Consider the following 17,921-nt stretch of genomic DNA (forward strand, 5'->3'; position numbering starts at 1 on the left):
GCGAGGGAAAAGGAAGGTGCTCTAAATCTCATTACACTTTGCCCCTGAGAGCTGCAAAGCACTTAATGAGGCTCTTGGAACAGCATAGGCTGGAATCAGGTGATAAATTTGTTACCATTAACTGATAAAAGTCAGCACTCACTCTGCCCCTGTAAGCACTCTCACCTTTGCATACCTTTGTAATCGATGCAGTTCTTTTATTGTCTGAATCCTTTGACCTTATCCACTGCTAATTTGGTAAGAAGGGCTGCAAATTAACAGTTAATTTCTCTGCAGCAGAAGTTGCAGGAATTCTGGACGGCTCTCGGTTTCCTTTCAGGCTGAACTAATAGTGAAGAAACCTAAATGATATTTATTATGAAGAATGGCTGTAAAACATAGGTCGAATTGTGCAGGTCTGTTAAGAACACAGAAAGGCAAAAGGCAATGGATATGTCAGGATGCATACACAAAATTTGCAACAACATTTAGTGCAATTCAGAAATAGCCTGGTTCTTTTTTCTTTTTTTCTAGTGTACATCACAAATCATCTTTCATTTCTCACAGAACATCTTCATAAAACCACTGCACTTAAAAAAAAAAAAGTTAACACTAAGTTATGTGGTAAAAACTGTTCTTAAATTATGTAAAGACGTTGAACTCTAGATACAGATCAGGCTTTCAGCAGTATTTGCATGATGACAATATATGCAGTTAAGTACTTGCAGCACTACAGAAATGGTTTTTGTGCGTGAAGAGTGATAAGTAAATTGCTGGTATTTTTGTAATCCTAATTTCACATAAGATGCTGTTAGAGAAACCAATATACGATGTGGTGTTTTTTCACAGCGTGCTGCCTTTGTAGCACATCCAGGGCTGGTGCAAAGTAACAAATGCCAATTGCCTGAAACTCAGGGCTTGCTGTAGTTGTGGGTAATGGAACAGTGCCTCTTAAAATATTATATTCGACACTGCTGGATGAGCACTGCGAAAACTGTTGATAGAACTATTGTCAGGTGTAGATACGTGAAGAGTTGCTCTGATAATGGTTTGGTGCGAGAGGAGAGGGCTAGGAGGGTCACTGACCACAGTAGAAATTCAGGATATTTTTTCAGCTTCTCCCGTTGTTGAAAAAAAAGTGTTTGCTGAGCAAAAAAGTAGCTAGTGAATTTTTTTCTAAGCTAAAATACATTTTTTCAGACTAAACAGACTATTTCATTTATACACGTTCTTTCTTTTTGTGAATTTAAAAGCAGAATATATATACATATTTTAAAAAAAGATGTATTTTCAATATAAAAAAATAAACCCTTAGAAGGTTTCAAACTGTTTCCTATATTTCTTTTGGCCAAATCTATGCCTAGCATTTGATTTCAGTTTGCAAAAATATTTGCTGTAAAACTGCATTTTTCAGTGCAGGTGCCACTCTCTGGCTTGCCGCTGCAGTCGGCCAGCCCAGCCCTGGCTGCTCTTGCTTGGTCTGTAGGAGGAAGAAGCGCCCGTGCCACGCAGCACTCTGAGATGTGCAGCTCTCTGGTGGTGGTCAGCAAACCTCGTGTCCCAACAGTAGCAGCAGGATTGATCGATGCTCCTGTACAGCTTGAATTCTGCCCAGTACACAACCAAAGCGTTTTCTTGGCCAGTTCTACGTGCGGAGCTAACTCTTTTTTTGACAGGCAAGCAAGATGTGCCCAGATCTAGCGTCTTGCTCAGTTAAACAGAGCAAATAGATGCTGTGCTCTGGATAGCAAATCACGTGGCGCTGTTGCAGGTTGGTGATGTACTGAATCTCTTGTATCCTTCCCACTCCAGAACTGATGCTCTGACATCTGACAGGTGATAAACAAAAAGCCCAGTGGCAGTAATTGTCACATCTGGAGTGTAGCAGGGAGTTGCTGGGTAATCCCCACGGGTGCCTGGATGGTATTGCTAATGCTCAGCACCCTCACCAGTAGCATGCTAAGACCATCCATCTTGTAAGAGATGCTTGGAATTTGTCCACAATTGTCTTGTGTTTTGCTCATTAAATAATTGCAAATTCATGTTCTAATATAATAGTACTACGATGGATTCTTGGCCTCTGAGATCATTAGAAACTTGTTATGGTGGCTGAACATGACCCCTCTGTAAAATGGGCCAAATAGCTACTCGTTTCTGTGCCAAGGCTACGAATCCCAGTTTGAATAGAGAACTATTCTGCACGATTTCATGTGACAGAGACCTATGGGTTCCCTGGGCAGTGGTTTGTTATCTGTACTGTTTAAGACATGAGATCGGATGGTGCAGCAATAGACCATTTTAAAATGACAAAAGGTGAGAAAGTGCACTTAGACCTGACTGCAGCACCTGCTTGGTGTTTGTGGGCATGGTATTGCTCAGTTTTCCTATGTTAAGTCTGAACATCCGTGCTTTCTGCTGAGGTCAGTACGACCATAGGTGTTCAGACCTTGCTCGGGAGTTCTTAGACCAACATGACTTTTTCTGAGATGACACAAAGGCTCTCAGTTTTGTGCTAAGGACACGGGATATTCCCTACTGAAATGCATACATCAAAGCATTTCTTTCCATTCAAATTTTCAGAGCTGCAAATACGTCAGTGTTCAGGCTGGTACATCTGACTGGTTTCTCTGAGTTTGGCTTTGGTAGAACGGAGCCTTTCAAGTGGGAGCTGAACATTTTTCCTCCCTTGGTAACGTTAAAATCCTAATCCGTTCCTTTTTTTTTTCCTGTTCTAAAATTTAATGCTATTTATCAAGTGGATTTTATTTTGGCTCAAGTGGCTGTTGGTTACCCACTTGGTTTTCTCATGACATTTTTCACCAAAATCAGCGTCTTGCTGAATACAGTAATCATGCAGCCAGGGTCTGTTTTCAAAGCAGTGATTTTTATTAAGAAATCGAACGTGCGAAGCAACACTTACATCTAATTCTAAATTTATTCATTCTTATCAATAAACTATGCCCTTTGTGCTCATTATCTTCACCCCAGTACCTTCTTATTTTACAGTTGGATACGTTTACTTGAATATTTATGCAAACTAACAAATCTGTAATGAAATCACTGGTACGTTATTAAATCATGCTGTTTTTCCTTCAAGCTTTGCAAATTACCCCAAATTTAATCATTTAGATATCGTACTATCAGTCCAGGTATCTGCTTTTTCTTTTTTTTTTCTGGAAACAGGTGTGTTTTGGAACAAATGACACACCTTCTGAGAGCACTGTTTCTCAGCTATAACCAGGATGTACTTTCTGTGGCTGGACTAGTTTAATTGAAACTAATTTAGTTGACTGAAGCCCACCTTTATGAAATGGAAATACTGAAATGTAAGGCAAGAGTTTAAAATCCTGGTATATTCTCTCTCAGGTGGTCTGATATTTTGCCAATATTCTCTGTGCAGAAGAGTAAATCCCAGCAGTGAGGAAGTGGGCCAAATGCAGTTTATGGAGCGTCTCTTGATTACCTTTTCATAGTAAAAATACAGGAGCCTGTTAAGATACCAGCCTTAAGCTTCAGTAAGCTGCCAGCATTAGCCTAAATTTGGGCACGTAGATTCCTGAGTTGCAGTTTATTGTTAAAAGTTAAATAACCTTCATGTAAAGCCATGCAAATCTCATAATCCAGCTACATTAGAATGTGTTCTGTACTTCGTGTACGAGTATGTGGGAATTTGAAGTAGTATGCTTTATTATTCTCATTGCTTTATATTAAGAGAAATCCACACTTTCTCCATAAAAAAACTTTCCTTGTGTGCTCAGAATGGAGGTATTGTCATTTCTGTTGTGCTGTAATGTCTATTGTGTAGTATTACACAGTTAGTGGTTGTCACCTCTCCTACGACAACGAGTGATTTCTTTGTGTGTTAAGTGAAACATTCTGAATTGTCACCTTTTTTCTGAGTATCCAGAATGTTTTTCTAGAAACTAGACACCCTGGGCATGTACAATGAGAAATAAAGGGTGGAGGAGTCCTGTAATGCTCTAGGTGGGTCAGATCACACAACATTAGACTAGTTTGCCATTTCATCCTTCCATAAAACCTGTACTCAGCTTGTTTTCACCATGTATAAATAATTTTTTAGCAATATGCTCTGCATCCTTGGCATTTTGGCCCTGCACAGTCGTGCCCTGTGGGCAATAACTCGGGCTGAAGAGCTCGGTGCTAGGAGCCACTGAGCCACCCATCACAGAATGCTGGGTTAGAGCAACGCAGTTATTTTTTTGCGAGTGAAAAGAGTGCTCGATGTCTGTCCAGGCGGTGGGCAGGAGACTCAGAGGCACAGGTTGTTGCTGAATTTGCATTTCAGCTCCAGCCTTTCTGTTCCTTCAGCATGTGCTTGCTGTAGCAGCCCGGTGAAACTTCACACTGGGGTCTGTGCAGCACAGTTCCAGACAGGCTGTTCAAAGACAGTCCAGACTCTTGCCAAAATCCATAACGAGCTTTGTTTCAAGGTCCCATCTCAGCTGGAAGAATGGCGCACTGTGTTTGCATGCTGGGAACTCACCTGATGAATTTTTCTCTTCATTTTTAGTGAAAAGTAATCCAGGATTTTTAAAGGTGTAAATAAAAGCTAGGTTTTCAGCTGCTGTTGGCTTGACTGTTAGAGCACACTTTGAAAGAGGAGAGGTGGAGCTGAGGCACCAGGTGTGCTTTTTGGGGGGGGCAGTGGCTCTCTGTGGCATCCACGCATGGACTGAGCACCTCCATCACTGGCAGGTGAGAGATAAAACATGTGGGTCAGTGGGGGAGAGGGATAAAAGTAACAGTGTGAGAAAGAGGGCATTAGGCAGAGCAGAGCAACTGAGTGGAAGAAGAGGTTGGGAGAGAAAAAAAGGTGTGTTTAAACCATTTCCTTTCCTGAAGCAGCAGCTTGAGGCCCTCCAGCCATGGATTCTCTCTCCACAGTAGGTATCAATTCTATCCCAAGGCACTGTTCACCGTGGGATCTTTCTGCTGGAATTGGGACTGGCAGTAAGATACTGTGGGGAATTATATGATGAGCTGGTCTTCCTTTTTTGCAAGTTGAAATGGGTCAGAAATGGCTGGAGAGCCCAGGAGCGCGCTGCAGGCAGCAGCAGGGTTCGCGTGGTTCAGGAGAGCATTAAGCCATCAGCACGGCTGGTTAGCAGAGAGAGAGCACCTCTACGGACAGCAGAGGGGTGATGGCAGGTTCATTTCTGTCCTTCTTGTCATCTTACCACTGTTCTGTCTGAAGGGAAGTATGTTTTACGTGTTGTATCTGAGAGTCTGTTGCTACAAATGGTTTAAAAAATGGTTTCCAGAAAAGTGAAATGTAAAATTAAAGCCCTGTGTGTTACAGCAGTGCCCCCACCCCGAGCGGAATCGCATCGCTCTGCCTCTGCAGGGTGAAGGCTCTAAGTCCTGCCCCCAAAGTGGTGTTAACTGGGTTTGTCACTTTGGGTTGCCACCAGAGAGCACCGGATCCATTAGTCCAGGTCTCAGCTGTCAGCTCATGCTCAGGAGAGTGAGAAGGAGAAGGTGCTAATGGGGAAGAAACTGAACTGGTCTGGCAGAGCACTCACGAGGGCCCGCAGCAGCATCCTCTGCTCTGGCTGGTGGTGCTGCGGAACAGGAGCAGCACATGACAAAATCTGCGAGAGAGGAATTGTTGCTCAAAGAAGGGGCAAAAAAAGTCCAAAATGAAAAAGAGCGTTTCAGTAGTAGCAGTGAGACCCCTTGCAGATGAGGTGGTCTGACTCTTCAACATGCAGAGCACGAATCTGAATCCTTCATTTAGGCTACGCATGGGTCTTCCCGAGGAGTTTGCCTGAACAGAACCTGGCTTTCCTGAATATTGGTAAACAGAAACAGTCTTCAGCTCCCACAGCAGTAAGTGATTCCATCGCTTGCCGAGAAAGAAGGTGCAACACAAACAGACATTGCAGCTAATGCTCTTGGAGCCTCGTAATCTTACCAGGGTATCAAATATATCCCTTGCTGTTTTGTCATTAACTTAATATTGCAATGAAAAAGATTATGGAAAAAAAGTCTAATATATCGTATATTGTCTGATAATTAAATATTGCAAAGATGTGTCAGCTCGTTACTAATCATAATTAAAGTAGTTATTTCCATTTTCACCTCAGACGTGTGTAATTAAGTGTACCTGGGAAAGAATTGCCTGCTTTCTGCAAATAACAGACAACTCTTGCTGCTGTGCCAAGTGCTAAGCTCGCAGTCCCGTGGGGTTTGGTGCAGCACCGGTGATTCCTTAAGCTCCTGCAGACCGGCCACCATGCAGCAACGCTTCTTGGTGGAACATCAGCCCTGAGTTGTTGGATCAGCTGTTGTGGGGGGCTCATCTCTACATAAAGCACAGGAGTTTGTAAGATGCCAGGAGCTGAAGGCTCAGCTGGGGAGGGAATTAAACAATCACGAGTGGGCAGAAGCTGGAAGGCAGAGCTTGGTCTTCATGAGCCAAGGAGCTTGAACAAGTAGTCTTGCATGCACAGAGGGGAAAAAAAGCTCATGGGTAGAAGGAGACTTAAATGGAGCCGAGCCTCTTCCAAACTTCTCACACACTCCTGCACCCAGCTGGACTGCTTCTGAAGAGGCTCAGAGGAGAATCAGTTTGGTTGGTCTTGCACGTGAACCTTGAGGTTGGACTCAGATGGGACCGATATGGCTGACTTGGAGAACAGCCTGCCCTCTTTTCCACTGCAGGTGCTTCGATGTGTTTGAAGGTTTTTGTCATCCTTTCAAACCTCCGAAGGACAGGTCCTTTAGGTTTATTCCAGTTTGGTGACTGGGGGATTGCTGTCAGGGATTCAGCTTTAGTTTGGGTGGGAGGAAGAAGACAAAGGCAGGTTATGAAAACGTTTGAAGTTCCTGCATCTTGGGAACTCTGGGCTCTCTTCCTAGTCCTGTTTTTCTAGACATCTTGGGTTTAGCTCTAACAACTTTCATTTATCTGGAGATGTCTTATTGTGCTTTTCTAACCTATGACTAAATGAAAGGCAAGGAGTCTAAGGGGACTTTTTGTGATATTACTTACAGCAGAGTAAAAGACTAAGATGTATTAATAAGCCCACACTTTCCAAAAGCTGTTAAAAGATCTTTATTTTGAAATCGGTTTCAGAAATAGCACCTTCTGACTGGACACACGGTTCATACCCAGAGAGTGTATTCAGGACATTGCCTTTACGGTACGACCTGAGGGTGGTCTCAGGACAATTGTTTGTATTGTACGCTCTGCTCATCTCAACTTCTTTGGCACTTACGTGTGGAAAGATGCCTTCCTTAGTGAGGCTGTGGAAACTGGCTATTCCCCTGCGCCTGTCAGCAGAGACAGTGCCCTGTTTCCAACACATTTTGAATTAATCTTGGACTTGAACAAAGGTAGAGAGCGCTAGCATCTCTTCCGTCTAACTGCTATTATGGGCTGTTGCGCGTTGTTTTTAGTGATGTTTATCTTCTGCTTTTGTTTTAACCAGATAACGATGATTCCGATGCAGACATTCAAGAGGATGAAGGCTCTGATAGTGAAGTGGAAGAGGGGCAGATCATGAAGCAGCGCATGGCCACGGAGGCTCTAATGCAAGGTACCTTCAGCTTTCCTGAGTTGCTTTTATTCAAAAGGACATGCTCAAAGCATCTGAGTAACCTTAAACGTAAAAGACCCTGTTCAAGGACGTTGGCACTGCTCCATTCATGCGAGCTGTAAGAGGACAGTGTCTTATGGAGAAAATACAGCACTTTCAGGGGAGCAAATTAAGGAGGATTTACTGAAGAAAAAAAAAGTGAGAAAAAACCTTTCTTAGTATTGCTTTGCAGATTCAGAAGTAGCTTTGTGCAAAGCCTTAGAAAAGTAATATGATTTCTCATTGCAAGGCATTTATTTCCCTTTAGGTGTAGACATTATCTCCTGTAGGGTCTTCTTCAAAATGGGACCTTCAGTGAGTCTGTAAAGCCTTCTGCACTGACACAGTCAAGGGTGTGACACATCTGAGTTACTTCATTCAGGGGAGGACCCCCAGCTTCTGGCACAGTTGATGCAGAGTGGAACTTCAGCCCCTGGCTGCCGATTCCTATAGATTCCGGGTCAGGAGCAGTCTGAGGATCTGTGTTTCACTTAGGTGGAAAAAAAAAATGTTCTGCTCAGTTTACAGTCAAGCAAAATGAAACCAGAAAATCGGGTTATTTCTCACTGACGTTCTTGTCAGCTGTGAGTGATTCTGTCCATCAGCAAAAGCCTCTCTGGGCTCTGGATGAAGTGCCAGTGTGGATAATATCGTGTGCCACTACTTCTGCTGGAATGTGTTACTTGTATAGACTGCAAATGTGTTTTCTTTCTGAGCAGAGTTCTGCTCCCCACTTTCTAATGGAGACTAGAGTAAGAAGCTAAAGTTCTCAAGTCAAAAAGATTCAAGCATTTTTATCCCCATTTCTTCAACTTTTCATAAAGTCGAAAACTCTTGAAAAGTTTGAAAAGTTGAAAGTCTTGAAAGTGCCAGATACCCTAATATTCACTTACAATTTTTACAGTGCAGTTTCTCAAAGAAAAGTTTGTACTCAGTTTTTAGAGCTTTAGAGCTGACTGTACCTGTCTGTGATGCCCCCTCTCAGCAGGCATCGTAACCCAGCGGTACGGGTCCTGGCTGTAGTTAGTCAGCTCTTAACATCAGCTTCAGGAGGAAGAAGTTTTATTATAAAAGCTGTAGATTTTGTTGCAAGTAGATTTTTTCTAGGATGAACTTTATCGCTAATTATACTTACTGGAGACTCAGCCTTAACTTGTCCAACCTAACGAAAGCAGTTGAAATCCCTGAGATATTTCCTCTGCCTTCCTGCTTAGGTGGCTTCTTTGCTCTTGTAGGTCTCATCCTAGTCTTTAGTAAACTACTTCTGACACACGATTATCCTCTGGCTTTTGCATGTTCTGATTGTGGTTTGCTGACTACCCAGTGGCCATACCAATCTTTACTCTGTGTGTCTCTGTAATTTGGAAGTCTCCCTTTGCTCTCTGTCCTCTTTTTGCCTCTCACTTGCTATGAACAGAACTACTGAACCAACTCCTTGTATGTTTAAATGGATCCTGAGATGCCTTTTCCATGGTTCATCCAGGGGTGAGGCTGTATTCTCCTATTGTAACTCACAGCACTTCAGTCCTACTGTGCTCCCATGCAATCTCCGCTGGCAGAGATGGATACAAACATCCTTAGGCTTCTAAGGGAAGAATGATCAGCTTACTTTTCTGCCTTGCTGAGGTTACTCCTCGTCGTCCTGGGCAAATCACCTAGTTGCTCTAGCTGTATCTACACTGTGAGATTAACAGCAGGCTCTGCGTACTGCTGGCGTTGCTTAAAAATGTTTTGTTTAGGAAACTCAGCCTTGCTATATCTCTGCCTCTGGTGTAAAATGAGCTCTCTCAGGCCTGCCGATTCCTTATCGGTACAGAACATAGGAAAAAAAAAAGCTTGGACTATGTCAAGACACCAGCCAGGCTTTCCTTCAGGAGGTCCAGCCTGATCCAGAGTGCACACTTAGTGAGGAGCAGCTCTAGCCTCAAGGACAAGCTCAGTCTGCCTCTTTTTTGTGTTAATTGGCCCCTTTGGTCACATCAGTGGTGAGGTTGTGTTTGACTGCGTGAGCCTGGCAAACTGAAGCGCTGGAGACAATGTCAGGACCTGAGATTAATGTCAGGTTCTTCAGCTTCGTTAGCAGATTGAGCTTGAGCACTCACTGGCCATTCATCCTTAAATGCAGAGAGAATCTATTCGTGTACTTCAGCATGGGTAGTTTGCATTTAAAATGTACGTAATAATTAAGACAATATAATAAGAACATCATTTTTGTTAATTACCACTTTTTTTTCCTTGGCTCAATTCAAGAGATTCCCATTGCTTTCTTTTGAAGTATTGTCTTCTTACAAAGTGATGCTTCTGAGCCATATTTGTTCTGCTGAGAAGTAGTCCACTGTGGTTAGTTCCTGCAGTTGCTGCGATTCAGTTTTACATCTCTAATTTCCATGTTATTAGTATTGTAAGAGAAGACTTCCTCCCCCTGTAATAGGTGGGCAGATATTCTAGTGTGTTTTCCCATTAGAGAGGCAAGATTCATAGGGAGAGATAATCACTCTTATTAGGCCACTTGGTATAAATTGGAAAATCAACACACTTTCTCTCTCGAGTCGTTTCAGCAGGTCTGTCTAAATGCAGTAAAATTCAAACTAAATGCAGCTTTGACAATATTGCTCCTGATTTTGTTCTTTTAGCCAGTTAAAAGACTTGAAGGTATAGGATTTAGTCACCCATGGAGCAGAGAAAAGAGTGTTGGCTAGGGGAGACATGACAGACTGCCAACTCCTGTGGTACAGAGAGAAAATCAAATCCTTATTCCCCATGTACAAAGAGGAATAGGCGGGCTAAGAAGGAGGTTAAAATGGGCTATGGAGCCTGTATCTCCATCGAGTTCAAGATATTTACACTCTGATTCACTGATACAGCAAACCCAGCTTTAGGAAGCCAGGAGGTGCTTCTGTACAAGGAGAGAACAGGCACGGGGGTGAGAATGAATGTCTGGAAGGATGGTCACCAAACTGGCAGATGCTGCCTTGTTGGCTTTGTGACACTACAGCCAGCTTTGTCAACACAGTTGGAGGCAAGCCTTCTCCTTGATGTGGCTTATTGTAATAAATTCACGTGTCACTAATCATTTGCTTTTATACGTGAAAGAATACATTTATTTATCATCTGCATCTTTTAATTTGAACATTGTAAGCGTAAATAAAAGTTCACATCCACTTTTGTTCTGCCTGGGAATAGATAAGTGAGGCTGTTACACAAATAAAATAGCAAATGCTTGAACTTTCCTGAGGTCAAACTGTGAGTTAGTGTTGATGTTTGAAATAAGATTCTGTTTTGTCAGAGAGCCAAAGAAAAAGAAATTCTTGCAGTGTTGTAAGGTCTTAGCCCTCTGCAATGCAGACAAAGCTCTTCCCTGAATCAGGCCATAGACCAGTGTTTTGCAGCAGCATGGTTGTTCACGTGCAGATGGTATAGATGTTGGGGAGAAATAGGCAAAGCTTCATCCTGGGAAGGTAGAAGTTACCATGCCAGGTCTGGCATAAGGTCCATGTAGCTTGGTCTTCTGTTTCCAGAACTGCCTGATGGAACATGCCTGGGGATGACTTCAAGAACCTCCCTCAGGTTCTCTCCCATTCTCAAACTGGTTCAAGCTCCATTAGGGTTTCCTGAGCTGGTTTTGGTTTCCACATACTTGCTCTAACCCTTGGTAGGTGTTTTATTCTAAGAACCTGTCCGGTCTCCCCTTGAACTAAAGTGGTTTTTTATTACCCATGCTACCAAAAGTGGCAGACTTTGAAGTGATGCTGTGGTTACATGTGCAGATCCATCTTTTCAGACTCATTCATCCAGAGTTCTGAAACGCATTGTGGAATTATGAGCAAATTCAGGATCTCTCCTCTTCCCGGAGGCTGCACTGGCTGACTGTGCGAGCCATGGCAGACTGGCACACGCTGTGCTTGGAACAAGGTAGGCAGTGGAAATGCTACTGAATGAAACAGAAGTGATTAGTGCTTGCAAAACAATGGGACTGTGCCCATATAGTAAATCATCCTCTGTTCCCCACTGCCAGGATCTTTCAGCTCCCAAAAAACAGTTAACCAGTTGTTCTCTCTCCTGTGTTTCCTTTTGTGATGTTGGCGTTGAGGGGCATTTTTGTCCTGTTAGGACTATGGAGACTATTCTGCTGTCGAGACAATAACAACTTCAGCTCCATTTGGTCTTTATTGTTAGACAGCTTTTTCAAATGCTGAATATTACTTTCTAAACAATCAGTCCATGGTGAAACCGTGAGAACAGCTCTCTTGGAGCCTCTTACCTTTCCAGAACTGCCCCAGAGGATCAATGTGGTAATGAAGTCCTGGCAGCCAGGTTAGCAAGACTACTTGCCAGTGAAGGAATAAAACGTTAGCCTGTGAAAAGCTGCAGCCTAACATAGCAAGGACAGCAGATGAGAACAGAGGGGTTTTGTTAAGAAAGCCAGCTATATCTCACTGAGGGAAGTGGAACCAAATGTACAGCAATCAAACCAGAGATGAGCTTGGGACAGGCAGGGAGTGTGGCCCCAGGTCCCCGTGGACACGGGCTGGCTTGCCATTGCCAGCTGTTCCTGTGCTGCAGTCGGGCATGTGGGGATCCCTGGTCCCGTACAGATGAACCTCAGGGAGGCACTGCGCACAGAGCAGCACGCCTAAAGCATGCCAATGATGCTTTTGTGGCAGATATTCAGTGTTTTGAGATGATAGTGATGTCTAGTCTCCCTGTCCTACTTTTCTTTTTAAGCTTTTGTTGGTGATAATTAAGTAGGAGCCGGCTAGCAGGCATGGGGCAAGGGCTGAGGATGCCCTGCATGCTGGGGGCAAGGCTCCAGTGGGTGAATTAGCCCTCACGTTTTCAGTCCTTTAGGGAGAATGGGAGCTTTGACAGAGCAGCAAGAAATCCTCCCAGGCCTGCACAGTCCTGTTTCCTAATCCCTCCTTACAGCACACAAGCTGGAAACCAAGAAAGTCCTTATCTGTTCTCACATAAGGAAATGGTCAGACTCCTCTTGTGGCAATTCTCTCCCCAGCTCATGACCGTGGTCAGGCTTCTGCTACTGAATTTCTAGAATGCTTTACTTCCCTCTAACTTCCTCAGTGCCTAGAAACCATAGGCATGCCATCAATATGAGGGGGAATTGAGGGATTCAATTATGAATGTGCAACAGCTGCCTGTTCCTTGTTCGATGTCTTGTTCACATTGAGTTCCTGTGGATGTCACCTGTCTGATTTTTAAAAATGTATGTTAAATAATTAAACTGTCTTCACTTTTCTCTGGTTCCTAAAAGAAATTACGTTTGTAAGTCCAAGACCAAGAAACATACAAGTGCATTTATCTTTACAAACACAGGTTTTCTCAAAATGTTGCATTCTTTGCTTTTGTGAAAATGAGTTTTGATAGGAAAAACATGCTGAAGCCTGCTGCAGTTGTCTAGGCATCATTCAGATGTTGTGTGAGTCTGTTCCTGATCCCTCAGCTTCTTCCATAGGGACAGCTGCCTCCTACTGGCATGCAGCGTAGTGTAGGATGTGGTCTCCCACTTTACTGTTCCCCAGTCATTCCCCCCGGTGTTCAGAAGTAACAGTCAGGATCTTCCTGCTGCTGCAGTCAGAGGCACTGGAGCTTGTGTTGTTGGAAAAAAATAAATGAAGAGAAGAAAATGTCTTGTTCAGAGTCATGCCACACTTGGTAACTAAAGTGTCACTAAGAAGGATTTGCCAAGGGTCTGTTGCCCATGCAGACTTCAGCCACAGACTCAAGAAACTGTCAGTGTCCCTCCGATGTCCCAACAGCTCTCAAAGGTACCAGGAATCTGCAGTTCAAATGCTCAGTGAGGCTTGCAGGCATTCTACATCTCACAATTTCAGAGTAGAAAATAGAGTTTGATGCTTGCACTGAAAGGAGACACATGCCTGCGCGCACACATACACATATATATATATATATATCTCACAGAAAGGTGAGTCGGGGTGAACAGCAGCCTTGACACCAGCTCTGCTGGGCATCAAACTCTACTTTTCCCTTCTGTTGGAGGTTCGTGATTCTTGTCTGTAACCCCAGAGCTCCTCTGAAAAATCCCCATCTGATTATTTGGCAGTTAACAAGAGATATACAGCAACAGAAACAAAACTCCCTTCTGACCTGATCAGACTGCTCTCTTCCTGACAGCTCTTCACAGAGCCAGGCATTTGCAGGCCTCTCGTTGCATGTGTTTGCAAACAGGCCTTGATCCAAAGTCTGTGAAAGTGGGTCTGGATTTTGCACATCCTGTGGTGGTGGCAGAGGGAGAAGGCTGAGGCATGAAGACTGGGTCTTGCAGAAAGGCATTTGGCTGTGCACGGGCAGGAGTCAACTTCTCCCGCTGTTTGATAAGGTATGAAGTCGAGGAGAACAATTTCACAAATGCACCTGCTCTCAAAGCACCTCAGAGGACTCTGCCAACCTGGTATGATTCTCCATCAACGTTAAAAATTCCTTCCTTGAAAACACCACAAACTGCAGTTTTAATCCGACTGGGGCTTTGTATCCATGTCATACTGTGGATCCTTGTGATTGTGCTTCTGGGGTGAATATGCTTTTCTAATAAAGGAATGTGAGTTCTAATTGCAAGCACTTCAAAGTGATTTTGGAGAATCGGGTTAGTCTCTTTTTCCTTGCCTCTTCAGCTCAAGCAGAAGGGAAAAACAGTCGGCGCTGCGTCAGGAACCGCTGGGTCTGACTGCCAGTGCTTAGAGGAAACTCGTCTGGGGAGGAGGAAAGCCAATATAGCTGCTCTTCTGATCTTAGCATATTTCTGTGTGGATCTCTGTAAATTCCCATCCTTCAGATAAGAGTCTGCAAAATCTTTAGGTTTACTGATGTGGCTAGCTGCTGGATGTCCTCGTGTAGCTGGGAAAAGAAGAGTCAGGTGGTTTTGGACACACCAAAAAGGGTCCGCAGTTTGGAATTCATGGAATTGAGTTTGTCTTAACTTGAAATAGTTCCCTCCCTCCATCTCGTCATCTTCTCCCAACAGAGCTATCTCCGGCTGCACTTATTGTGTCACCAAAGTGAAGCGCTTACAGGGATGGAGGAGGTGTGTCCCTGTGCTCTCAGCCTGTGTTACGGCCGCTGGACCTAGTGGAGGAGGAGGAGGGCTGTAGGTCTGAGATGGTGGGGTTGAGACAGGTGACTTACTTCCAAGCAAGTTTCCTTTTCATGGGTGATGTGAGAAATAGAAGTATGAGTAGCAACTGTAGCGTGCTTGTTAAACCACTGTATTTTGGCAGTGTCTGGAGAACGCTGCTGAGATCAGGGCCTTCTGCTAAGGGCTACACTCACACGTGTAAGAGGGCAGAACCCAAAGGGTGCACAAATCAGAGAGATCAGGCAAAAGATTTATCCTCATTTCCTGTGCAAGGAGGGGAAGCCAGAGGGAAGGGAGCTCACCCTGGAAATTTGCATTAAGATTGGAAGACTGAAGGTAGATCTCCAAATTGGAGGCAAAATGTTTCAGCTGCAAATCTCTCTTCCCCTCGGGGTAGGTTGTCCTAACCTCTCAGGTTAAGTGTCACTTCTTGTTGTCAGGAACAGGGTTAACATATACCTACTGCTGAGTAAGAAGATGTAAATCATTCTGGTCCTGTGGATCCATTGTAGGCAGCTGCACAGGTCAGTACAATGGCAGGCATCACACGCAGAGCAAAAATGGCAAATGCTCACGGGATAAAATCATGGATGCACATTCACTTCTGATCTTTGAAAGCTCAGTGGCTACAAACCATGGCGATGCACTGAGATTAGATTTGAATCCAAAGGTGCGGTGAATTACAGCCTGTTCATTACTAGCATTTTACCTAATTATCACTTTGTACAGCCTGTCCCAGCTGAATTCACATTATCTGTAAGTAAACATAACAGGCTTTCACCCGCTTGGAAGCTGCGTGAGCTTCTGTGGCCAGAGTGGTGCAGCACTAATGCCGCAGCAAGCTGAGCCCAGCTAAATTGAACCCAGTAAATTTCAAGTGCCAAACACCCCCGTACCTGCCAGCCCTCCCTGTTGCGTGCAGGCAACGCCTCTGTTTCCTGCCTCCCCTCCAGCACGCAAGGAAATTCACTGCGGCCATCTGTCACTTCTCTTGCTCCCACACGCAGAGACTTGGGGTTTAATATGGGAACGGTAAAATGAGGCTCCTGCCTTTGTCACAGAAGCTCTTCTGGTAACATGGAAAATCTGCCTTCTCTCCCATTTAGACTACAGCATATTGCACAGCCTGAAGCTCCAGGCTCTCTGCATGTCGTGGTGTCTTCTATGAGCATCCCAGGGCTGTGCCACGGGATCTAATGCTGCTGATCCCGCAGGCGCTAGTTTGAAGAGGTCCTCCCAGCTTAAACCCATGTAGGCATCAAAGTTGGGGCAGTACCTGGTCCTCTTCTTTCTCCAGCTGTAAGCAGTTGGATGCCAGTAAGACGCTCTTCCTGTATCTGCTGGTGGAAAAGCAGCATCTTGTAGACTTTGTTAGCGTTCTTCAGGCTCTTTCCTTGGCATTTTTGAACTGTCCTATTTCATCAGCTCTCCTCGTTTGATAGTCTGGTTCTCTTCAGGATCTCCCTCAACTTTGTCTTATCAGTAAATTTTAGGAACTCTCTGCTGCTTTCTGCTTTGAGGTAATAAATCCCTATCTAGCACTTTATGCTGAATCTTCTACGGAAGAAAATTGCAGTTAAACTCTTGGTCCCATTTGTTGGCTGAGCAAAAGAGTCATTCTGTTGTCATCTAAAGATGTCAGCTGCAATCACCTCTGAATTCACGTAGTAAGCCTATGTATATCAGTCTCTAAAGCTTGAGAATCTAAAGCTCTGTCCAGGAATCATCTTATAATTCCAGCTCTGCTGCCTGTGTTGTCAGCAACCAGCTCGATACTTTTTATTTGAAGATATAGGATCCTTTAAATTATCTGTCTTGACACAGCAAGGGTTGTTTGGTGGCTTCTGGATGAGTTAGCCAGCTGTTTGCTACAACTAACCCAAATCAACCTGCAAAAGGGGGTGAGAGGGACCCGTCTTCTGTACTTCGGGAGGTGCAAAGGAGGTTTGACAGGATATATTTTAAAGTTGTGTTGTTCTCATGCTTAAAAAAAAAAAATTGTCTAGTTTGGAAAAAATCCCGTATCTGTCTGTCATAGAGAAAACTAGTGATGGCACGAGATGGAGAAATGGGATGGCCCCAGCAGAGTTGTTAAACAGGCATCCAGTCAGTGCTGAGTGTTTTCCAGTGGCTGCAGGAAGCAGGGCTGGCTCAGCCAGGCAGCCCATGTGCAGAACTTCCCAGTTACAACTCTGCTTTACCCTTTCCCAACCCCTTCCTGCCTCCTTTCTCAGCAAAAAGGACCATGCTATCATCTTCCCACTTCAGATGGCCTCTGCGTGTCCCAAAGTACCAAAGCAAGGCTTGAGTGCTTTGTCCCTTTTCAGTGGACTCCCTACAACCACTGCCTCTTCAGACTTGCACATCCCGCTCTCAGCAGGAGATTCCTGAGCCTTGGCACTGCCCAGGATTCCTGTGAGATGTCAGTCCCTGCTGGAATGTCAGCCAGGGTCTGAGCATCGTGGCCTCTCTAAGGGCCGGAGGGCTTACCAGGAGAAAAAGATGGCCATTTGTTCTCTGTATGCTCAAGTGGAAGAAGGAATACACAATTTCACGGAACCATTTAGGTCGGCAGGGACCTCTTGAGAGCATTTAGTCCAACCCCTCAGCTCAAACAGCATCAACTTGAGCAGCTTGTGCAGGACTGCGTCCAGTCGGGTGGTTTGGATGCGAAGACAAGAAGAGAGGGAGGACCTGCCACTCCCTCTGTGCCACCAACTGATTGCTCTTGCAGTGAGAAATCCCTGCCATATTTCTGATTGGGTTACGTTTGGCTTCACCTTCTAACCCCTGACTCTTACGTCTTTCTGTTAGCGATTTAGCACCTTGTATATCATAAGATTTTCTTCCAATGAGGCATATCTGTACAGGATAATCATATCCTCTCCCAGTCAGATTTCCAGCAACCTGAATAGATTGAGCTACGTGGTTGGGGGTTCTCCTTGCCTGAAGGTATAAACAGTTGTCAAAACATTGCTATGAAGTTCTTGATTCACTTGTCATGCATATCTTTTCTTCAACCTTTTGTATGCCTTGGCCTAGCAGCATCGGGTAGCTCTGGGAACACAGTCTTGACTGGAATTCCTGTCAGCCTCACCCTCTCCACCTTCTTTCCAGTTCTGAGGCTTAACAAGTGGGGTGGCCTTACATGCGTTGGGATCTCATCCTCCCGCTGCCATTTGGTTGCTTCTCTAAAAGGAAACCCTGAGCTTCATCTTTCGTTCTCCCTCCGT

At 44.4% G+C, this 17,921-nt stretch overlaps 1 protein-coding gene across 15 annotated transcripts in view; it reads left to right on the forward strand.

The window, feature by feature from the left end:
• Positions 1-17,921, forward strand: part of CLUAP1 (clusterin associated protein 1) — a 75,179-nt gene that overhangs the window by 52,958 nt on the left and 4,300 nt on the right. For 12 of the 15 annotated variants that reach the window (XR_013939623.1, XR_013939624.1, XM_080556398.1 and 9 more), the window contains one exon: positions 7,434-7,541. Coding sequence is in view for 13 of the 15 variants with exons in the window: in XM_080556398.1 (XP_080412524.1) it covers positions 7,434-7,541 (108 nt within the window). In the remaining 2 variants the exon portion in view is untranslated. The other 3 variants (XM_080556402.1, XM_080556392.1, XM_080556395.1) reach the window with 3 other exon arrangements.

Source organism: Anser brachyrhynchus, assembly GCF_964034855.1.
Source record: "Anser brachyrhynchus genome assembly, chromosome: 15".
NCBI lineage: Eukaryota > Metazoa > Chordata > Aves > Anseriformes > Anatidae > Anser > Anser brachyrhynchus.